Raw genomic sequence first — 25,429 nt, 5'->3', positions numbered from 1 at the left:
GAGAATACTTTTCTTTCAAGTTCTTGAAATTCTTTTTTTTTGGGTTAACTGACCATTAACAGACTTTTTTGTAAATATTTTTTATTTATTTACTTAGTTGAGAAGTTCTTGTTCTCATAATATGAACAAAATTAAGCGAGCACTTAAAAATGATGAGTTTCTTTGATTTTTACCAAATTAAAAACCTCTGGAATATAATCAAGAGGAAGATGGATGATCACAAACCATCAAACCACCAAACTGAACTGCTTGAATTTTTGCACCAGGAGTAAAGCAGCATAAAGTTATCCAAAAGCAGTGTGTAAGACTGGTGGAGGAGAACATGATGCCAAGATGCATGAAAACTGCACTGCAAAAAACTAAATCTTAGCAAGTGAAATTTTCGATTTTTAAGGCAATAGATCTTATTTTCTTTTCTGATAAGACTTTTTGTCTTATTAAGCATTGTGTAAGTGTTAGATTATTTTGCTTGTTTTGGGAATATTGATCTTATTCTTATTAGTTTAAGTAATTTGAACTTCAAAAATAAGCACAAATAGTCATTAATCAAGTTATTCTAATTCTTGTTTACAAATGTAGGGCAAAAGATCTGTGATTTTTGTTTGATTCAAGTTTTATTTTATTTAGTCTCAATTTTGAGACTTTGTGATTAAAAGAAATCTTACCAAGAAAAATTTGCTTACCCCATTGGCATTGAGTTTTTTGCTTAATATAAGCATATTTGTCTAAATTTACATATATTTTGTCTAGTTTTCACCAATGGGTGTTTTTGCAGTGTGTGACTAAAAACCATGGTTATTAGAGGTCTGAAAGTTCTGCATCTTTTTTGTTATTTTAGCCATTTCTTTTATTCTGTAGAATAAACACTACTAAAAACTAAATCTTAGCAAGTGAAATTCTAAATTTTAGGCAATAAATCTTATTTTCTTCTCTGATAAGACTTTCTGTTTTTTGCTTGATTTAGGTGTTACGTCACTCATTTTTGAGACTTTGCCATTGCTTTTTGTAAGAAATCTTACTAAGAGAATTTTGCTTACCCCATTGGCAGATTTGTTTTTGCTTAATTTACATATATTCGTCTTCATTTGCATATGTTTGTCTAGTTTTTTGCCAATGGATTTTTTTGCAGTGTATGCTCTAACTGACAATATTTTGATTTTTAATTTGGGAGAAATGTTCATTTTACTCAAATATAAACCTATAAATAGCAAAATCAGAGAAACTGATTCAGAAACTGAAGAGCTCTCTTCATGTTTTCCACAGTAAGTAGCTGCAGATTGGAGCCGGCAGCGGTGTAACGCTGCAACACGCCGCTGAAACAGGAGGAATCCTCAGTGACGATGCCAAGAGATGCTCAGAGCCGAGCGTATGGTACCAGGCCCTGAAGCCTGAGCGAGCATTACTTCACCTCCTCCTGAACCTCGCTGTGAGGATTAGCCGCTGCTTTTCATCTCGCTGGGCTTCGGCGGGCTACTGTGTGCACGGCTGCACGTCTGGCCACTGAAACCAATCCTGTTAGAACGCCTGCCCGATCTCTTTTATCCCGATCGTTCCAACCGCAGACGACTCGGGCAAACGCACCACAATGCACGCTAAAGCGCCGGACACAAAGGTCTGTCACAGTGCACCACTGCTCACTATCAACAATGGAAGAGTGGCGGCAGCTGTAACGATATAATCAACAAGCAGAACAACCGAATTAAGCGTTTAACCCCTTAAACAATTCGTCTGGTTCACCTTAGAGTCCCTCTCTCTCTTTAGTTAAAAAACTGTAAGTAATCCCATTCACTACTCCTCAAAGATAGTAAGGAACATATAAAGAAAAATGAAGAAACTTAAATACTTAATAAAACTGATCCTGTGCAAAAGAGGTAGCCCTGATGAGTGCCAGTTCCATCACTGTAACATTTTTGATGCTCTTTTTTGCCGTGTCTGCACTTGAGTATCCTTCAAAGTTCTTGAAATCCTTCTTTTCTTCTTAAAGTCCTTTTTCTTTACTTTAATTCTTAAAGTAATTAACTCTTGATGAGTTCAGCACGGATCACATACAGCTTTGGGAATAAATTAAGATAGCACTCAAAAATGATGAGTTTCTTTTTCTTCAATTTTACCAAACTGAAATCCTCTAGAACATAATCAAGGAACCAAGGAAGATGGATGATCACAAGCCATCAAACTAAACTGAACTGCTTGAATTTTTGCACCAGGAGTAAAGCAGCATAAAGTTATCCAAAAGCAGTGTGTAAGACTGGTGGAGGAGAACATGATGCCAAGATGCATGAAAAACTGTGATTAAAAACCACCAGGATTATTCCACCAAATATTGATTATTTCTGAACTCTTAAAACTTTATGAATATGAACTTGTTTTCTTTGCATTATTTGAGGTCTGAAAGCTCTGCATCTTTTTTTTTGTTATTTCAGCCATTTCTCATTTTCTGTAAATAAATGCTCTAAATGAGAATATTTTTATTTGTAATTTGGGAGAAATGTTGTCTGTAGTTTATAGAATAAAACAACAATGTTCATTTTACTCAAATATAAACCTATAAATAGCAAAATCTATGTATTTCTTTTATTTTTTCTCAAAAAACAAACTAAAAGCTTCTAATATACAGTATTTCACAGTGCTGATTACTGATAAATAGCTAAATAGTAAGTATAAAATGTAAGGGGTTAAATTTGAGAGAATACCAGAGCAAGTATAAAAAAGAGGGAAATTCTTGGGCAATGCAAACGCTCGCAGCGAAACCGTGCAAGCGCCTTTTTCCCTCCTCTTTTCTTTTTAACTCGTCTTTGATGCAGAGAGGGATAAAATACAGCTACACCTTCAGCAATGGATACAAGTCTCTACACATCTCAGCTTTTCTACTCTTTTTCTACTCTTCCAGTCTCCCGCAAGAGAACGAGAGGCGAGGGGAAGCTGAAGAGAGAAATAACGTTAAATAACTTTAAATCCGATCCGCGGGGTAAAATATGATCCCTTTATTTCCGAGGGGAAGTCTCGGTGTCAGTGTTTAAACACTGATATTCCTTGTAGCTTCTTCTCCAGACAAACAGCCCAATAATCCTCCCCACTCCTTCTTTCCCACCAGCCAGAAAAGCCCTGAAACTAAAGCGCAGTCCTTCACATCACCATCCATCAAAGTGTCGGAGCCTCAATAGCCCTAAAGATCCCCTAAAGATCCCAGAGTTTGCCTGAGGAAAACAAATAGTGTTAACCAGCCGAACCTGCGGAGAAAAAGAGGACGAGAGGAAAAAACTGTCTCTTAATGAATTCTGTTCATCTCACCATTCTGTATACACTACCGGTCACACGTTTTACAGAGAACATCGTGTATTTTTGCCATTTTAGGTCGTTGAATCTGCTGAATAACCTGAAATCATCAAAAATCCAAAATCAAACCAAACTCCAATGAAACTGATAATGAAATGATATATAACTAAGCAGTAAAGTTTATTTTTGAGTAATTGACTACAAAGCTAAAACTAAGAATATCTTTATAAAGGGTTTAAAAATGGTTTAGAGTTATTTTTAGATTGTAAATGCCCTAAAAATCATTATTAATCAGTTAAAGACGGCTGTGTAATATAGTTCACTATTTTGCAAACAACAGGTCATTGTTGCCCTTTCTACGTAGGTATGTGTTATAACTGATTATTAATGATTTTTAAGGCATTTACAACCTAATTAGTAACCATTAATAAACTAACTGTAAACCATTTATAAACCCTTTATAAAGGTAGTCTTATTTTAAAGTGGTACCAAAAATTTATATTAGCGTGTGTTGTGAAGTCCCACAGGGTTCTATTGTAGGGTCGATGAACTATGAAACAGATTGCTTGAGTAAAATGAACATTGTTGTTTTATTTAGACCTCAAATAATGCAGAGAAAAAAAAAAACTCCATATTCAGGAAGTTTCAAGAGTTCAGAAAAATCAATATTTGGTGGAATAACCCTGGTTGGTTTTTAATCACAGTTTTCATGCATCTCTGCATCATGTTCTCCTCCACCAGTCTTACACACTGCTTTTGGATAACTTTATGCTGCTTTACTCCTGGTGCAGAAATTCAAGCAGTTCAGTTTTCAGCTGTATTCAACCTAAACAACTATACACACTATACAACTCTGTAACCTTCAAATAAAGACTCTTGGCAACTGGAGAAAAAAAAACTGCTACAGGAAGACGTCTGGCTGACCCACATGGAAACAGCAGCTTTAGCCTTTAGCTCTTTAGATTAGCATGATTAAGAAGTGAGTCTCTCTAAATTTCAGCAGAGAATTAGAATTTGAATTAGAGTTAGAGTTAATCTGACAGGAGATAAAGTAGTGCAGTAATACAGTAATTGATAAGATAAAATAAGATAAAATAAGATAAAATAATAAAATAAAGCCGATTGTCTGGGTCGTACAGAACTGCTACTAAACAATAGGGGTGTTCTAAAACTTTTGAACGGTTGTGTATAGTGAAAATTCCTTGCACTACTGTACTATTCTGTCCTCCTCATTCATGCCGTGTGTAACTTATACCCGTGGTAAAGAGCAGAGCCCGGCTGCCAAATCATTAAAATCTCCAGATAAGACAGGATGACTAGAAAGAGACTTCTCTTCAGGGGCCGGGTTGTTAGAGGGGCCGTAAATCGGCCACGTTGATACTTGTTCAGTGAAAGTGAGGCGGGCAGACCTGACGTGACGCTACAGCGCCGTGCCAGAGACCAAAATTGTGAGTAAACCAAAAGCCACGAACAGTTTGACAAATCATTTCCACTTAGAAATCAACACCAGTTAAAATGCAGAACGTAACACGAGCCAGCCGAGAGAAAACCACAAGAAAAAAACAGAGCTTCTGCCTGTAAAATCGTTTATTCAGTGTTTCAGAAATACCAGAAACATTGCTTAATAATAAAAATTAATAATAAAAATTGCTTTAAAAAGGTTAAAAGCAATAACTTTTTAGCCTAAATTTTAAATCCAGACTAGTGCATTCATATAAACCTAATTATACACGTCATTAAAGCAGCAGTACTCAAGATTTACTCACATACAGTATGATCATTTTAGAAAAGGTGGTCTGGTAGGTCCTAGGAATTAGGTATTAAGTATTAGGTATTCCTAGGTATTAGGATTTAGGTCTTTTTTTTTCAGAAATACCAAAAACAAATAAAATATTGCTTTAAAAGTAAAAATTATGAACTTTTTAGCCTAAATTTCAGACTTTTTAGCCTTTAACATGCAGACTAGTTCATTCATTTAAACATTCTACATGTCATTAAAGCAGCACTCCTTAAGATTTCTTCTTTTAAACTGAAAGTAATTTTAAGTTTAAGCATGCTTCTGCTACCATTCCTGCAAAGCCACAAACTGTATATCACTTAAACATACCATAAATACCAGAAACAAATAAAATATTGCTTTAAAAAGTTAAAAAGTAAGATCTTTTAGACTAAATTCCAAATGCAGACTAGTGCATGCATATAAACCTAATTATACACATCGTTAAAGCAGCACTTCTTAAGATTTCTTCTTTTAAACTGTAAGTAATTGTGTTTAAGCATGCTTCTGCTAGCGTTCTCCAGCAAAGCCACAAACTGTATATTCGTTCTAAAAACAGGCTGGTCTGGTAGGTATTTCAGAAATACAAAAAACAAATAAAATATATAAGAACTTTTTAGCCTAAATTTCAAATCCAGACTAGTGCATTCATACAAACCCTACTATACACATCATTAAAACAGCTGTTTCAATTTCTTTTAAATTAAAAATAATTGTGTTTCTAATGGGAAAATATTATAAGAAATTGCATCAGCATGCTTCTGCTAATATTACTGCAAAGTAATATACATTAATTCTAAATGCAGAGTGGTCTCTAAAGCTATGACAGCTTTTGCTCTTTATCTACGCAACTGTAGAGCTGCTAATGGTGCTTATAAAAGAGCTACTGCCAACATGGAGGCATCAGAACATTACTTTTTACAGAACTTTTTAATCTGTCTTTATTTGCTAATCTATGCGTCATTAAAACAAAAGAAACTTAGAATTAGACTGCACCACAATGCATGTTTGCATTGCAGTTGCATTGCACAAGCTTAATTGCACAAAATCAAAAGTGCCATATTTTTCGGATTATAAGGCGTCTTAAGCGACACTACTAAGGATGCCTAAATAGAAGTGAATTAAGGGTGTCGCCATGTTTCCCTTCTAATGGTGAAGCTAGGGGGAAGCGTCTAAATAAACAAAACTGTAATTCTTAAAAAAAACATTTTAGATAGATAGATAGATAGATAGATAGATAGATAGATAGATAGATAGATAGATAGATAGATAGATAGATAGATAGATAGATAGATAGATAGATACTTTATTGATCCCCGAGGGGAAATTCTTGAATTTTCTTTTATTTTAAAGTCAATCGAGTGCTGGATGTTAATCCACACAGATTTCTCTCCTGAAAACTCCTGTTTATTTGGGTGAGTAAAGTGCTTCTGTTTATTTACAGTAAGCTTAGATTTCCAATGTTTTGTCTAAGGGTTAGTTTTGAGTGAAGTTTCTCCAGCACTAAGGCTGGGTGCAGCAGCATTAGCATTAGCATTAGCCACTAAATGCAGTAGACTGAGGAACCCTGAGTGTTTTCCGGTAAACCAGGGCTACCATTAGCTAGCGATTCATCCCAAGTAGCTTGTTTTAACATTTAGAGTCCGATATAATCAGCTCTGAACACCGTAAGAGAGAAAGAGCTAGTGTTGTAGTTAGTGGCTAATGCTAATACTAATGCTATTGCTGCTCCAACCTTAGTGCTGGAGAAACTTCACTGTAACTTACCCTTATAAAGCTGGTGCACTGTCGATTTTTGGGAAAATAAAGGATTTTTAATCCGTCTTATAGTCTGAAACACACGGTAGCAGAAGTACAGTGGTAATACAGCGAGTAATAATACTGGTAATACTGTAACATACCCACTTTCAGCTCTTTTCCAAAGACAGTTCTCTCCCCGAGCGCTGAGCAGTTCCAGCGGCCGTTCCTGAACTGGAACTGGCACTCATTGATCCCCATCTGAGCTCCCTCTCCGATCACTATGATGGCGTCGGGTCGGCTCTGGCAGATAGTCCTCTGTCGGGGAGCCAGGCCGGGGATTTTATTACAGATAATACTCGCTCCCAGAGCCACCACGGACGAGAAACCGCTGGAAATACAGAAATAAAGAAGCATATAATTCATATATTTGTATTTGTTGGATTGTGTTTTGTTTGCATGCATGTGTGCACGAGTACAAAGTGCAGTTGTGAACTTTATTAGTTCTAAAAGCAGAGTGGTCTGGTAGGTCCCAGGAGTTTTTACCTGAGCACTTGCAGAGCTGCTATTAGTGCTGATACAAACACTACTGCGAACATGGAGGATTCAGAACAGTAAACTTTTCATCGGTCTTTATCTGCTCATTTATGCATCATTAAATCAAATAAACGTAGAATTAGAAATAGACTGCACCACAATGCATGTTTGCATTGCACTTGCATTGAACAACCCTGTATTACTGTAGGCTCTTGACAGGTTGCATGCAAACAGTAGCAGCAAAAACAAAAGTACCGTATTTCTCAGACTATAAGGTGCACCAGATTAAAAGACGCGTTAAGCGACACTACTAAGGATGCATGAATCGAAGTGAATATAGGTTGTTGCCATGTTTCCCTTCTAATGTGTGCACGAGTACAAAGTGCAGTTGTGAACTGTGGAAGGTTTTATGCACCATTTTTAGTTGGTTAGTCCAATCTGTGGCCGTAGCTTTTTTAAAATTATTATTCTAGCAAATCAGAAACACAAATCATCAGCTGTTTTTATAGTTTTATAGTTTTTTTTATTTGGTATCTCCATTAGCTGTAATGGCAATAACTACTGTTGTTCCTACATACATAGCAAATAACAACAAAAAAAGCAAAGAAGAAAAGATATATATAAATATATATAGATATGTACACTACCGCTCAAAAGTTGTAAAACACCCCTATCCTAAATCAGGTGTATGACCCAGACAAGCTACTTTTTAAAATTGTATCTTTATCTTATTAATGGCTTTATTACTGCACTTCTTCACCTGTCAGACTCTAAACTCTAATTCTAATTCTCTTCTCTGCTGAAACTTAGAGAGACTTTAGTCCTTAATCATGTTAATCTAAGCTAAAGGCTAAAGCTGCTGTTTCCATGTGGGTCAGCCAGACGTCTTCCTGTAGCAGTTTTTAACTCCAGTTTCTAAGAGTCTTTATTTGAAGGTGTAGAAACAGTCCTCACCGCTCTCTGACTTCATCTGTAATTTCTCTAAAGAAAAGAAAGAACTTCTACTTTCAACAGTTTACTAAAAGAGTTATCTGTGTCTTTTTCTAGTAAGCTATGCTGGAAAAAAAGTTTAAAAAAAAAAAGCCACAAACTGCATATTCATTCTTAAAAATGGCTGGTCTGGTAGGTCTCATGAATTTTGTTGAACATTGTTTCAGAAATACCAGAAACAAATAAAATATTGCTTTGAAAAGTTTAAAAGTAAGATTTTTTTTTTAATCCTAAAATCCAAATCCAGACTAGTGCATTCATATAAACCTTACTATGCACATCATTAAAGCAGCGGTACTCAAAATTTCTTTACCACTTCAGCTTTATTACAGACTAAGAGTTTGGAAATTGTCTTTATTTTGCATTACTTTCCAAAGCTCAGTTTATTTTCATTCCATTTTTATCCTTAAAAGCGCTGGCAGTTTACTGCAAATTTTTGTTTCATTTAAGTTTTTGGTGAAGATTGTGGTGCAATTGCACCAAGTGCAACGTGCTTAAAAGTACTTTTAAAACAAGCATTGTGGTGCAATCTCTTTTTAGAGATGATGAATCTGGTGATTTAATAAGGATACTACTATGCTCTTCTAACTCTTCAGCTATATTTCTGCATTTCTTTACTTTAACGCTGCATAATTGAGCAGATTGAGTTCTGATTTCTCCATGTTTGCAGTAGCTCTTGTATCAGCACCATCAGCAGCACCATTAGAAGTTTGCTCAGGTAACCAGTAAAAGCTGTTATAGCCAGATAAAATACTGTATACAATATTTTATAATACAGCTCAGATTAACATGACTAAGGACTGAGTCTTTTTAAATTTTAGCAGTGAAGAGAATTAGAATTAGAGTTTAAAGTCTGACAGGTGAAAAAGTGCAATAATAAAGTAATTGATAAGATAAAGATTGATAAGATGTCTGGATCATACAGCACTGCAGCTGCTGGACTACTAAACTATAGAGGGTGTTCTAAAACTTTTGACCAATTGTGTGTGTGTATATATATATATATATATATATATATATATATATATATATATATATATATATACAGCTCTGATTTTGCTATTTACAGGTTTGCTATTTACAAATAAAAATATTCTTATTTAGAGCATTTATTTACAGAAAATGAGAAATGACTGAAATAAAAAAAAAAGATGCAGAACTTTCAGACCTCAAATAATGCAAAGAAAACAAGTTCATATTCATAAAGTTTTAAAAGTTCAGAAATCAATATTTTGGTGGAATAACCCTGGCTGGTTTTTAATCACAGTTTTAATTTCATGCATCTTGGCATCATGTTCTCCTCCACCAGTCTTACACACTGCTTTTGGATAACTTTATGCTGCTTTACTCCTGGTGTAAAAATTCAAGCAGTTCAGTTTGGTGGTTTGATGGTTTGTGATCATCCATCTTCCTCTTGATTATATTCCAGAGGTTTTTAATTTGGTAAAATCAAAGAAACTCATCATTTTTAAATGCTCTCTTATTTTTTTCCAGAGTTGTATCTACATAGATTCCCATGTGTATATGTTTCAAGATTGGCCAATTGATTAAAGCAGTAAAATATTTTGGTTTGCTGAAGCATTAAGAGTTAATTACACTGGAACTAAAAGGGTGCGAGCCTAACTCTTCACAAAACAACCACAACCTTAATCATAATACTAATGATCCCCCCTCATCCAAACCTTTTACACTCAACACTATGCAGCCAGACAAGTACTGTTCCCATGGCAACTGCCAAACCCAGACTCATAAAATCAGATTTCAGATGAACTCTGAAGCTACATGAAGTTTGGAGGTATGAGATAGAGTCTCCTGGAATTCAGGCTTTCAGTTAACAGCTGTGCTGAACTCATCAAGAGTTAATTAATTGAATTTCTTGTCTCTTAATAAAGTGTTTGAGAGCATCAGTTAAAGTAAAGTAGTGAAGAGGTAGAGTTACAGGTATACAGTGAATAGTGAATATTTGAGTAATGTTCGAATCCAGATGATGAGAAGCAACAACTACTCAACTAAATAAAGAAAAGTTAAAAATTACTTTTAGAAGTAAGGATCAGCCAATCTGAAACATTTTAACAACTTTAAAAGCATCAAAAACGTTATGATGATGGAACTGGCACTCATCCGGACCGCCCTGGGAAAGGAAGAGCGAGAGTTTCCTCTGTTTTACAGGATAAGTTCAGGAGTTACCAGCCTCAGAAACAGTAAATTAACACCCATTTTGTTTTGTTTAACCAATATTGCCCATAGTGTTAAATAGCAAGTGTGCCTTAATGTAAATGGGTTAGTATTTTATATAGTACTTTATTTAAAAAGCATATTGAAGCATTTTCATATTCCAGTGTATGAATATTCTTAATAATTAAAAGTTCATTGCTGTTTAAACGTATATGTGATTTCATTATATGAGTAACACAAAATGTTCTGTAAAATGACAAAAATAATGTGCAGAGATTTCTAACTGTACAAAAATTAATAAAAAGATGTTTAAAAAAAGGGTTAAGACATTTTGTTGCTCAATTCTCCTTTTGTGATTTTTAACCATTTTTACCTTCAGACACAATTTTCTTTTTTGGCAATTTTTACATAGTTTTCAGATAAATAATTCTCAAACAGAGGAAGTTGTTTTTATATAGTTTTTTATAAAATTAAGTGTTTATTGCTTCTTAATTAACTGTATTATTGTGCAATTTTGTTAATTTCTTCATATTAACAAAATGACAATAATATCATTCATCACAATTGTTTTTGGGAATGTTTTTGTTCTATAGTTTTTTATCTATACACTCACTCAATTTACTATCATTTTTACTTTATCTTAATAATTAACAGTTCAATGCCCTATAAATGCATCATAATCTCTTTTAGATATAATAATACCAGTGGAAAAAAATTTCTTATGAAAAACAGGCTTACATCCATTCATCCATACATTAAAAACTACATTAAAAAATATTATAACATGATTAATCTTAAGTATAGCATGTCAAGCTTGTTTTTTCTACATCATCTTTTATGTTTTAATATAAAAAACTACAGATATCTGAGATCTATGAGATCTATTTAACTTTAATAAATAAATGTTCATTACTCTGTAAATGCATTAGTATTATTTATTATTATTGCATTATTATTATTTTATACATTGTATTTGATCACTATTATATTATCATAATATCAGTGCCATAAAAAGTACAATAATATAGTTTATTGCAACTATATTGAATACATTAAAACTATACATTATTGTTGATATTATCATGAAATCAGCTGCATAAAAAGGTCATAAGTTCTTACAAAATGAAGATAATATCACTTATTGCAATTATATATCGATATATCGACAATATATCATTCAAACAAACATCGTAAGTTGATGTAACAGACCTGTGTATTTTTGTTAAATGTGAAAAACATTGAGACACATAACCCTTTTTTTAAATTGTTTATTTTAAAAACTATAAATATTCTTTTTAATCTATGTATGTATTTTGCTTTATTATTTTATACATTACTGTTAAATGCTATTATATTATCATAATATCAGTGGCAGAAATGGTCTTATACAATGACGATAATATCGTTTATCACAGTTATTTTTGGGGACAATATATCGTCCAAACAAAAATAATCAATTGATGTTGTGACAAAACTGTCTTTAGAAAGTCTTTATTTTAAAAAACTTAATGCATATTTATATATATATATATAAATCACAATCAGGAGCATGGTCACATTTTTTGTGGTCTATATACTCACTCAAATCTATTTTACTGTAATAATCAATAGTTAGTTGATCTTTAAATGCATTATAATTAATATTATTATTATTGTATTACTTATTTTTTAAACATTTTTGTTATTAAAATGACAATAATATAATTTATCGCAATTATTTCAGGGATATAATATATCGTTCACATTTTTTTGTCCACTCATTTTCATTTATCTATGTGTTTTTGATAAAAATTTAAGTGTTTATTTTTTCAAACTATACAAGTATACAGCTCTTAAAAATGAGGAGTTTCTTTGATTTTACCAAATTGAAAACCTCTGGAATATAATAATCAAGAGGAAGATTAAAGTTAGGGTAATAAGTTATAAAGTTACACAAAAGCAGTGTGTAAGACTGGTGGAGGAGGACATGATGCCACGATGTATGAAAACTGATTTTGAAAAACAACCAATTTGGTTATTCCACCAAACTCTTAAAACTTTATAAATAGCAACTTTTTTGTGTTATTTCAGCCATTTCTCATTTTCTGTAAATAAATGCTCTAAATGAGAATATTTTTATTTGTAATTTGGGAGAAATGTTGTCTGTAGTTTATAGAATAAAACAACAATGTTCATTTTACTCAAACATAAACCTATAAATAGCTAAATCAGTGTAATTGTGTACTCACCCAATTTTCAGGTAAATAATCCCCAGGCAGAGGAAGATGTGAAAAATCCAGCGGCGAGTTTTCCTGCTCATGTTGGAATTTTGTTATGATGTTCTTTTTATTTTTAATTTTTTTGATTTATTGTTTTATGATAAACCTCGTATCTCCGTTCTCCTCCAGCAGCAGCAGCAGCAGCAGCAGCAGCAGCATGTGAATCAGTCCAGCCGGGCTCTGGGAGTCGCTTCCCCCGGCTCCCCGTATCTGATGTGTCAGGGCGTGTTCAGATGGAGCTCGGGCTCTGGTTAAAGGTGTGGAATTATCCGGAGAGAGAGCGCAGAGGTGTAAATATAGAGCTGTAGTAGCTCTGTTCCACCATGTAAAAAAAGCTGAAACTGATACTATCACTCACTTTATACTCTATATATCTGTGAAAAAGAAGAAAATAGAAGAAATCCAGGTCCGATCTAAATGTTCTGAGAAGATCTAAGAAGATCTGAGAAGATCTCAGCGCAGTTCGAGTTGTATACTCTAATAATACTAATGCAGTAGTAGCGCTGCAGCTCAGCTCAGTGCAGTGTTTAATCCTGTAGCTGAAGCTCTGCTGCTTTTACCAGCTTTTATCTCTCCCTCCACTCCCTTTTTGCTCCTCCTCCTCCTCTCAGGAGAGAGAAAAGAAGAAAGTTTAGACTTTTTGATTCTTCCCTTTTGGTGTAAAACCACCTCCCACCACACACACACTCTCACACACACACATACACTCCCATACACACACCCACCTCTCAGAGAAAGTGGTGCAGCAGCAGCAGCAGCAGCATTGGCTCATCCCTCTGGAGTGAGTCAGGAGGAAGATCAGGCAGCAGATCTGATGGGACACTGAGAGAATACTAATAAGAGAGACGACGTTTCTCTACATACAGAGTCGTAAGTGAATAATAACAGTGAATAAAATTCTCCGGCACCTGATGGACATTAATACACTTTTTAAAATATCCATTAGTACCAGTAAGATAGGGCATTTATTTATCTATAACACTTAAATCTGTGAAGATTATTCATATATTTTGTACATTAAAATTACACGTGTTATGTTTATTGTTTATGTTTATTTCCTTTATGTGTACTGGAACAATAAAAGAAAAAAAAAAGAAAAGGCAAATTTGACAAAATTCCTCGCAAACTGATTCAAAAAAATTAATGGCAACTCATCAACATGGTGAGTAAATAACTTTATTACTTTATGTGAGTAACAGGTGTGTGCAATCCTTGCATTGTGTGTCACACTAAGCATGGCTATTTTAATATGTTAAAAAAATAAGTTTATTAAAATTAAACACAAACAACAAATTGTCCAGCTCCTGCTAGACATTAATACATAATCTACCTACCTACCTGTCTGTCTGTCTGTCTACCTACCAATCTAACTACAAACCTATCCATTCATCCATCCATGCACCCACCCAACTATCTATCTATATCTAGATAACTCAAATCTATACTGTAGGTTTGTATTAAACATAGTTTACATTAAAGAAGAATGTCTGTACAGCTGTGCAAAAAAGAATAATGGGTACCGCTTTAAAATAAGACTACCTTTATAAAGGGTTTATTAATGGTTACTAATTAGGTTGTAAATGCCTTAAAATCATTAATAATCAGTTATAACACATACGTAGAAAGGGCAACAATGACCTGTTGTTTGCCAAATAGTGAACCCAAAGTCATATATATTGTTGTCCTTTCTACATGTGTTATAACTGATTATTATTATTATTTTTAAGGCATTTACATCCTAATTAGTAACCATTAATAAACTAATTGTAAACCATTTATAAACCCTTTATAAAGATAGTCTTATTTTAAAGTGCTACCGAATAATGTAAGTGAGCAACAGATAAGTAAATTTTACAATATTCACCAACTTTAGAACAAAACTGATGCTCTCAAACAAGAAATTCAAGTAATTAACTCTTGATGAGTTTAGCACAGCTGTTAACTGAAAAGTTTTTACCATGAGTTAGCATTAGCTTGTGCTAAACTGCAAAACACGAACAAGCTAGTTCATGCTTAACTGTGATAGAAGCACAAAACTCATTATTTGTCTCATTATTAAATTCTTACATCTCCCTCATCTGTTGACTCACCACGGACAGTAGGTACAGATCCCTCCCTCAGACGAAGTCTGCTGGCTAATCCTGCTGTGTACAACTTTATAACTGATTCTCTCAAACACTTTATTAAGAGACAAGAAATTCAAGTAATTAACTCTTGATGAGTTCAGCACAGCTGTTAACTGAAAGCCTGAATTCCAGTACACTCTACCATATAAAGCTGACTGAGAAAATCCAGCAGAGATGTGGAAAGCTGATCACTTTTTTTTTTACAAAATATTGTAAAATAAAAAACATGATTTTTTTAATTATTTAGAATAATAATTAAACACTGAATTTAAGGTGGTGTCTAAACTTTTGTTAAATGCAGCAAAAACTAAGGAAGATATCATTTTATATGATTTGCTTCCTGTAAATAAAATTAAGACCATTTTTACAAAAGCAAAATTACAAAAAGATTTAAAACAAAAACACCAGTATTAATATGAGAGAAAGATAACAGTAACTTTCTGCACTTTCTGAGGAATCAACTGGAATCTCAACAGATTTGATCAAAGACTTTGTGCACCAAAAAGTAGGGTCTACTGCTAAATTAGAAAACCTAAAAAATGGATTTAAGACTTTTTAAGACTTGAATCTGCAGTGATTGCAACATACAGTAATTATTTAATTTAATGCAAGACTCTTCTTGTATACATACTGTAAGTACCCTTGATTTAATGACATTTTAAATTGACACATTTTTTTTAAAAGTTAAAATTAAACACATTTGTTTTAGACTTTTTTCACTTCTGGTCCAGAAAATACCCTGAAATGGTACAAAAGAGAAACTTGGAAAAAGTGTATATTGTTAAAATAAATAAATAAATAAATAAAAATACATTCTTTGCCAAAACTGGAATTCTTACAGAAAATATAGCATTTATACCAGAAATTATTGCAATTACACGTGTTTTGTTATACACATGTTTATTTCCTAAAAGAAAGAAAGAAAAGGCAAATTTGACAAAATTTCATGTAAAACTCATTCAAAAAATTAATGGCAACTTATCAACTTTATGTGAGTAGCAGGTGAGTAACAGGTGTGTGCAATCCTTGCATTGTGTGTCACACTAAGCATGGCTATTTAAATACGTAAAAAATAAAAATAACAGCAAAGATACAAGAAATCAGGGTTAGAAATTCTCCTTTTATCTCATTTTTAGATTTGGTTTTTAACTGCCCAGGCTTTTAGGCTTAGTTATAAATCAACACAGTAATCTAATTTAGAATTACAATTTATAAGTTATTTTAAAAGCACAGATTTATCATGTTAAATTGGCTCCATCAGGCTCAGCAGTGCACTCTGGGGCCGGACACGCTGGTACAGAGCGCCATCTTCAGGCTGAGAGCTGTCAGGTAGGAGCAGTGAACTAAAACCCACCTAAAACTAAACACAGCATAAAAAGTAAGTAAATTAGTGTTTGGTGGAGTTTGGTATTTATTTGTTGCTTCTTGGTAATAAATCTTATACTGTTGGAAAGTCTGTTAATTTCTATTTTAAATGGATGAATTTGTGGGATGATGATGAGCTGAGCATGTGGATTACACCTATAAAACCTCCCAGATGTTTTAGTGCTACCATGTTTTAATGGTTTTACCAAATTTTGTTGTATGTTTTTTCCATGAGTTTATAGTTTTAACATGTTTTTATAGTTTTACCATGGTTTTATGTTTTTACCATGTTTACCATATATTTAATTTTACTGTGTTTTTACAATGTTTTTATGTTTTTATCGTGTTTACATTGTTTCTACCATGTTTACCATATATTTAATTTTACTGTGTTTTTACAATGTTTTTATGTTTTTATCGTGTTTACATTGTTTCTACCATGTTTACCATATTTTTACCATGGTTTTTAGTTTTAACATGATTTTATGTTTTTACCATGTTTACCATATTTTTATCGTGTTTACCATATTTTTAGTTTTACCATGTTTTTCCATGTTTACCATATTTTTATTGTGTTTACCATGTTTTTACCATGTTTACCATATTTTTATCGTGTTTACAATATTTTTAGTTTTACCATGTTTTTATCATGTTTACCATATTTTTTGTTTTACCATGTTTTTACCATGTTTACCATATTTTTTTTATCATGTTTACCATATTTTTAGTTTTACCATGTTTTTACAGTTTTATTATGAATACAATACAACAGGGCACACCCCTAATTAAGATATTATTAATCATTAAAGCTTTTGTCTTTCTGTCAATATATTGTTATTTACATTCTTAAACAATAAAATTTAGTGCAAAATGTCCATCAATTAATAATTAGATGATCCAATACTTAACCATAACAATGTTTATTATGCAGATTTATTAAATTATTCACATAACAAATAAAGTTCATTGTTTCCAAGAACAATCATGGTATAATTTCTGTACTTACATAAAAACCCAGTGCAAAACCATAAAGAAAAGTAATAATTTATGAATATAAAAAGTAAATTATTATATGTAAGTGAGTCTCACCCCCTCAGGGAAGGCAATAGATTGTATAGTTATCTTCTAAACAGGATAAAATCACTACCCCACAACTATACAATCTACTACCTCACACTGTGAAAGCATCGTGATCTTTAACAACTGTACAACAAAATATTATCCTTCTTATTATTTCATAATATACGATAATAATATACAATGACTAAGTGTTGTGGATTCCCATCCAGTCAGGTAATTGTTACTATACAGTTTATGCAGCCATTAGGGCTGGGCAATCATTTGATATTAGTTTATATTGTGACAGGAATGTTTAAATTTCAATATACATCATTCAGCCAAATAGCAGAGTGCCAAAGTCAGAGCTCACCTGGCTCTTAAAATAAATGGCAAGTGACACACTGATTGGTTTATTTAATTCTCCTCATTAAGATAATTAGTACATGACTAGTATGTGTACTTTTCCCATCGTTACGATAGCAAAGACACACTGACATGCCTTAAAATCATGCTGCACAGTGCACAGTTGAGGCTCGTACACAGATCACCAACACACGGCCCATTCCTGTGATTCACAGGTAATTATCATGTGATATACTGAGTATCGCAGAATAACAGTACACTGCCTTAATGTCCATATTATGAAGATTTTGATGGTTTCTCCTCTTCTGAAGGGAACAGATAGCGATGATCTCTCTCGTCACTCTGAGAAAGACAGTAGGCTGTATAGTTATCTCCCAGTGTGGGTGTGACCCTAAAACTACACAACCTACTACCTCATCCCACAGCGCAAAAACTCCTAACTCCTCCACCAATCTGTAAATCTAACATCAGCGAATCAGGAGCTGCAGAGCGGGTATTAACACTCCTGTCCTTCGTCTTTGTCCTGTCCCACAAACATCTTTAAGACGACTGTTGTGCCTGAAAGAAAAGAAAGACAGTGCTTTATTCAGTTTTGTCATATATGAATATAAAAAACTATAAACGAAAGCTGCACAATATAGTGTTTTAGCTTTGGTGTTGCAATGCCCACATAGTGCTGAACTATATGGCCAAAATATATATTCCAACATATTCCTTAATTTCAGTTAATACAATACAAAATCCACCGGCCAATAAAGACCTTCTCACGATACACAGGTTTTATTGTGTATTGTTTTAAGTGACAATGTTTTACCATGTTTTTATACTTTTACCATGTTTTATATTTTTACCATGTCTCGAATATTTTTAAACTTTTACCATGTTTTTATTATGTTTACCATATTTTTACCATGTTTTTATAGTTTTACCAGATTTGTATAGTTTTACCATGTTTGCCATATTTTTTACCATGTTTTTATGTTTTTACCACGCTTACCATATTTTTAGTTTTACCATGTTTTTATAGTTTTACATTTTGTACTATAGTTTTACCATGTTCACCATATTTTTACGGTGTTTTCCATATTTTTTCAATGTTTACCATTTTTTTTTACTGTTTTAATGTTTTTACCATGTTTTTATGTTTTTGCTGTTTTTAGTTTTTATCATGTTTACCATATTTTTACCATGTTAACCATGTTTTTACTGTTTTTATGTTTTTACCATGTTTTTACGGTTTTGCTGTTTTCAGTTTTTATTATGTTTACCATATTTTTACCATGTTTTTACCATGTTTTTACGGTTTTGCTGTTTTTAGTTTTTATTATGTTTACCATATTTTTACCATGTTTGTATGCTTTTGCTGTTTTTAGTTTTTACCATGTTTACCATATTTCTTGTACTGTTTACCACATTTTTATCCTACTTTTACCATGTTTCCCAAATTTTTATCGTTTTTTATAGTTCTACTGTGCTCTTAGTTTTTACCGTGTTTACCATATTTTTACCATGGTTTTTTAGTTTTATTATATTTTTAGTTTATGTGTGCTTCATTTCTGCTACCAAGGATAAACAGATAAAAGGATGAGCATAGATGAGGACAAGGATTCGTTCTGTTCCTGTTTCAGACTCTGGCAAATGGAAGGTATTCTCTAAAATCTTCTAAAGGCACTGGCATTAAAGCGCCCATTAAATTAGATCACTTGGCATTTGGCAGAAGCAGTTGCCAGGAGAGGAGACGGGTCTGAGCGCAGACTCCGGCCGTTCCTGGTCACGCCGAGTATTCATCTTTAAAAGGCCAATGAAAGGCCACTGATCTGATGTCATTCTGCAGATGCATGCCAATAAAAAGGACATGCTGATGCATTCAATGTCTCAGAGTGCGTCAGAGCATTAGTTAACACCCCCAACACACACACACACACACACACACACTTATACTAAACGAGTGCATTCGAAACAGACTGGCCAATTCATACTCAGTATCGATTATTTTTTTGGCCGCTCTCCATGTTACACATACTTTTTATTACAGCAGAAAAAAAACTCTGCAAAGTTTCTTGGATGGAAAAATGGAGGAATTAAATCTAATATCCCTATATAAAGGTGTAACAGTATATTCATGTAGGCAATATATTAATTATATAAGCTGCAATGTGTCTAATGTGTCTCAGGTCTAAAAAAACTAACGATCCATTTAAATTCTACTGTCTAGTAGAATTGGGAATCACAGGGTATTTTCGGATACTATATTTCGATAGAATATCATGATGCATTAGATAAAAGAGAATAACGATTTTAGCCCCACTAACTGAGTAATAGCTCTTTTTATTAGGGGTGGGTTTAAAATATAAATATTTTTCGATTTTAAGTGATTCAATCCTTATATAAATTATATCAATTTATAGAAACCCAGGTTGAACTTTAAAATTAGGTCCTATCTGGTTATTTTGAGATACTAAGTTTCTCACACTTAGCTATGGTTAGTATTTTGAGATACTAAGCTGTTATTTTGAGATACTAAGTATCTCACACTTAGCTAAGATTAGTTAGGGTTAGTATTTTGAGATAGTCCGTATCGAACACTTAACTAGGGATAGTATTTTGAGATAGTAAGTTGTTATTTTGAAATATGAGTATAACACACTTAGCTATGGTTAGTTAGGGTTAGTGTTTTGAGATACTACATATCTAACACTTAGCTATGGTTAGTATTTTGAGATACTAAGTATCTCACATGTAGCTATGGTTAGTATTTTGAGATACTAAGTATCTCACATGTAGCTATGGTTAGTATTTTGAGATACTAAGTATCTCACATGTAGCTATGGTTAGTATTTTGAGATACTAAGTATCTCACATGTAGCTATGGTTAGTATTTTGAGATACTAAGTATCTCACATGTAGCTATGGTTGGTATTTTGAGATACTAAGTATCTCACATGTAGCTATGGTTAGTATTTTGAGATACTAAGTATCTCACATGTAGCTATGGTTAGTATTTTGAGATACTAAGTATCTCACATGTAGCTATGGTAAGTATTTTGGAATGGTAAGTTGTAGTTTTAAGATGATGAGTATCTCACACTTAGCTATGGTTAGTATTTTAAGATAGTAAGTTGTTATTTTGATATAAATTACTAAGTTATTAAGTTTATCTGTGGCAGCTACAATGTTGGGTTATTTAACACTCAATTAACTTAAATTAAACAGCTAGCTATGTCTCAATAAAGACTTCATTACACAAGTTTAAGCTTTATCTCAGTAAAAAGGTAAATAAATAAGTTATTTTTGAGTTTATTTGGGCAGCAAAACTCTCAAATCTTATCTCTCACATTTCTGAGGTGAAAAAAGGCGGTTTCTACAGACTACAGAGGAGCTAAACTGAGCTAAACCTAACTATCTTAGGATAAAATCAGCCTTTATACAACATACATAATATTACTAATAGCGTGCAGATATTTCTCACATATTAAACTGTATATATCTGTATTTTATTATCTGTTTTATAGCCTTAAACTGCAGCAGAGCATCAGCTTTTCCTCAGAATCTCTTAGTAACATTAGCGTTAGCCTGTTAGCTCAATAGACATGTACACACAGCCTGCTTCCTGAGGTATCAGCGCGGCCGCCATATTGGATGGGTCTCCCACGCGCCCCCAGTGCATTTTATTTATACTGAGGAAAGTGATTAATACACCTATAATCATCACAAATCTACCAATATAATTATAATATATAAACATGTGTGTATACATAATATAAATGTATATATATTGTCGCTGTCCAATAAAAAACAAGCATCTCCAAAACAGGAGGAAGAGAGTATATTTCAGGTCATTTTGAAGAGCGTTCGTTGTGAAATTATGGCACAGCGCAAGGGATGGTTTCTGTGTTTAAATTAAATTAAATTATGTAGTAAACTAAAAATAAATATACACAATTGAGATTCTCTGATTTTGCTATGTATAGGTTTATGTTTGAGTAAAATCAACATCCTTGTTTTATTCTATAAACTACAGACAACATTTCTCCCAAATTCCAAATAAAAATATTGTTATTTAGAGCATTTATTTAGAGAAAATGAGAAATGGCTGAAATAAAAAAAGACACAGAGCTTTCAGATCTCAAATAATGCAAATAAAAAAAACAAGTTCATGTTCATAAAGTTTTAAGAGTTCAGAAATCAATATTTGGTGGAATAACACTGTTTTGTTTTTAATCACAGATTTAATTTCATGCATCTTGGCATCATGTTCTCTTCCTCCACCAGTCTTACACACTGCTTTTGGATAACTTTATGCTGCTTTACTCCTGGTGTAAAAATTCAAGCAGTTCAGTTTGGTGGTTTGATGGTTTGTGATCATCCATCTTCCTCTTGATTATATTCCAGAGGTTTTCAATTTGGTAAAATTAAAGAAAATCATAATTTTTAAGTGCTCTCTTATTTTTTTCCAGAGCTGTATATTTATATATGCTTATTTAAATATACAATTAATTCATGGGAGACCCATCCAATATGGCGGCCTGCTGATACGCCAGGAGGCAGGCTCTGTATACATGTCTATGGTTAGCTCCCCAGACACGTAGCATAGCTCACAGCTAAAACTACAAAAAACTACAAAATCCAGACCCGCAGCGTGTAGTTTATCGGTATTATCGATCCTCCGAGGCGCTGATTTTACCGATAATCAGTTTCTACAGCCGGAATATTTCCGCATTTTCCCCTCAAAGCCTACCTGCTCTTCTCTCACAGTCACCCGCAGCAGCAGCAGCGCCCTGTTATCTTAGCATAGCATAGCATAGCTTAGCTTAGCTTAGGCTAGCCACCGCTGCTGTTGGGTTGCCAGATCCAGCAAAACCGTCTTGCCCAAAGTCTGTTTAAATCCCTCCCTTCAAAACCTAAACCAGCCCAACATCTAACTTACACAGTATATAAATAGTAAAAACAACTAATAAAACTACTTTTAAGTGTACTAAACTTAGTTATTTTAATGTCTAATATTTTTAGCTACAATTGTTGCCAATTCCCGCAACCTAAAAACATGATTTCTCATTAAGTAAATTTCTATTTCATAACAATTTTAAGATACTTAGTTGTTATTACTTTGAGATACTGAGCTGTTACTTTGAAATACAAAGTATCTCAGATTTAGCTAGAAGTAGCTAAAACTACAAGAAAACCCAGGATTGAACTTTAAAATTAGGTGCTATCTTGTTATTTTGAGATTCTTCTTCTTTTATATTTTGAGATGGCTGGCACACAATCGACCTTCAACATTGAAATTTGGTTTAATTATAATTTAAGTAATGTCTATAGTTGTTTCAACACTGAAACAATTTTTTGCCTTTAAAATCAGAATTTTGCATTTTACATTTTACAAATTAGTAAGTTAATCTGGTTTATTCAAGTTGTTACTTTGAGATAATAAGTAAGTTATCCCAATATTAGCTAAGATCAGCTAAAACTACAAGATAACTATAAACTTCAGAAATACTAATATATTATTCAGAGAAGTTATCTCATAATTTTGAGACACTAAGTTGTTATTATTTTTAGTGGTGGGAATGCTTCAATAGAATTGCTATTCTTCCATCATATTTTCACTAATATTGTAATGTTTTAATATATGAAAAATGTTATACTTGCAGAAAAGAAAATTGTTCAGTGTCAGTGAATTAAAACAGTGAATCTGGCAACCCTCGCTGCGGCTGTAAGCGAGTTGATTGGTTCACTGAGGAGCCAGAGGTTGAAATAAGCGAGCTGATTGGTCAGTAAATGTAAGAGAGCTGTTTTATAAGAGAGACTGCCCACTTCTCACTTACTCGCCGTTATATCATAATAACCGCCAACCGCTAGAGGGAGCCAGTGAGTAAGTCCACAATGAATGGGGGTGAATGGGGCTAACTAAAAATAGTAGCTAACCGCTTTTCTTAAATAGTTCTTTAATTTTAGATAGTGGAATAAAGTTTTTCACTAATAAACAAAGAAAATCTACTGGTATATTTTTATTTTTGTACTGCAAAAGGCTTTTATTCTCTAAAGGCGCTAGCATTAATGGTACTGTGAGCTGATTGGCTGGTTGGTTGAGGTGATGCCCAGTGGATTTGTTTTTAAATGTAAATACATTCATATAAAATTCAAAATACATATTTGAGTATTCCTGTTATAGTTTGTGATTACGTACTGTTGGTGTCATTGTGTTGCAAATAATTTGCCTAATTTGCCTTTTTTTTACATACAATGATGCTTGGAGAATTTTCTATATTTCTGCATAAATATGACCTAAAACATCATATTTTTCAAAATAAAGAAATACATGCAAATAGATAAAGAGAACCAAAGAGAATCAAAAATAATATAATTGATCTTTTATTTATTGGGGAAAATAATTCATTATTACATATTTGTGAGTGGAAAAACTATGTGAACCTTAGTTTGAAGGTGAAACTAGAGAAATATAGAAAATTCTAAAGGGTTCAGAATTGTTGTTGTTGAGCTCAAGTGCATTTAATTTGTGATAACTGACAAAACATTAGGTACAGTATTTTATTGTACATATATCTGTAGATGTTTTGTTTACCCTGTACAGTATGGGGCCTAGATGGGACCCATGTTAGTTTAAGGTGTGTTAATAAGGTGGGTAATGAGGTGCTGAATGATAAATGCTTATATTTAGTTAAGGATCTATATATCTTTATTTTTGTATTGCATCAATATGTTATATTACAGAATGTACGAGTTAAAATACATAAAAATACATAAAATACACTCCAGTCCACCAGGTGGTGCTGTTTACCTTGAATTCAGTATTATCTGAATTAATATGGCCATGTGGACTTATATTAACAGCCCACTTGGACCTCAGAAATGTCTGTGTATGGGTTTCAGGTGGGCACCAATTATGGATGTCAGTAATGGTACCAGTAGGGGTTTAACACCCATATAGGTTGTATAATAATGTACTTAGTTTCTAGTGCAGAAACAGGTTAATTTGTTCTGTTAAAACAGCAGAATGTCCTGCAGTCTACTTTCTGCTGTACTACAGGACTATTTTAAATGTTTCATGATGATTCATGACACTGAATATTTGTTTATTTCAACAATAAATACATATTTTGTGTTTTATTCAAGGACTTGACTTTTAGTAGATGACATCATATAAAAAAAATTATCCGTGGCCATGATTTATTAAGGCATGGGAACGAGATAACTAATGCGTGAAAACAAGATAACTAAGGCGTGTGAATGAGATAAGAATTAATGAGAATTAAGTGGTTGCCAGAGAATAATAAAGCTTGCATTTCTGTAAATTAATGCACATTAAAATGAATGGGTTTCTTTTTATTGAGACGTGAAATAATTCAAAATAAAAGACCCTTAATTCTCATACTAAAAGCTGATTGGCTCAGACTCAGACAGTATACAGACCTTCCAGTTTACCTTCCTTACACAGTCATATTCTACACAACCCCTGAGGGCTGCTCACTTTGTTAGCTGTTATTTTGTGGCCACACCTTAACGGCTATGATTTAATTAACTCATCTCATGCATTAGGATCACTCTCCCGCGCACTAGGATCTCATATCCATGCCTTAATTATCTCATTCCCATGCATTGGGTTCTCGTTCCCACACCTTTATATGCCGTGGCCACACCTTAGGATAGGATCTAATTTCCATGCCTTAATATGTCATGGTCATGTAATATTTATTTTTTTTACATGATGTCACTTTATGGGCTCCGTATTTTAGATTAAAATTTGT

At 33.1% G+C, this 25,429-nt stretch overlaps 1 protein-coding gene and 1 long non-coding RNA gene across 2 annotated transcripts in view; both read right to left on the bottom strand.

Moving 5' to 3' along the window:
* Positions 1-13,434, bottom strand: part of wnt7aa (wingless-type MMTV integration site family, member 7Aa) — a 34,953-nt gene extending 21,519 nt beyond the window's left edge. Inside the window, exons 1-2 of the mRNA XM_022682467.2 lie at positions 12,721-13,434; positions 6,955-7,181 (exon numbers count right to left, since the gene is read on the bottom strand). Coding sequence (XP_022538188.2) covers positions 6,955-7,181; positions 12,721-12,791 — 298 coding nt within the window. The 5' untranslated portion in view covers positions 12,792-13,434. The remainder of the gene's footprint in view (positions 1-6,954; positions 7,182-12,720) is intronic.
* Positions 13,435-17,160: 3,726 nt separating this feature from the next.
* On the bottom strand, positions 17,161-22,461 carry LOC111195385 (uncharacterized). The gene is made up of 2 exons (XR_002651610.2): positions 22,402-22,461; positions 17,161-18,221 (listed from the first exon to the last, which is right to left on the bottom strand). It is a non-coding gene; the product is annotated as an uncharacterized LOC111195385 (long non-coding RNA).
* Positions 22,462-25,429: the final 2,968 nt, after the last annotated feature.

Source organism: Astyanax mexicanus, chromosome 24 (assembly GCF_023375975.1).
Source record: "Astyanax mexicanus isolate ESR-SI-001 chromosome 24, AstMex3_surface, whole genome shotgun sequence".
NCBI classification, from domain to species: domain Eukaryota; kingdom Metazoa; phylum Chordata; class Actinopteri; order Characiformes; family Acestrorhamphidae; genus Astyanax; species Astyanax mexicanus.
Note: the sequence above shows the minus strand (reverse complement) of the source record. Positions and strands in the feature narration are given on the sequence as shown.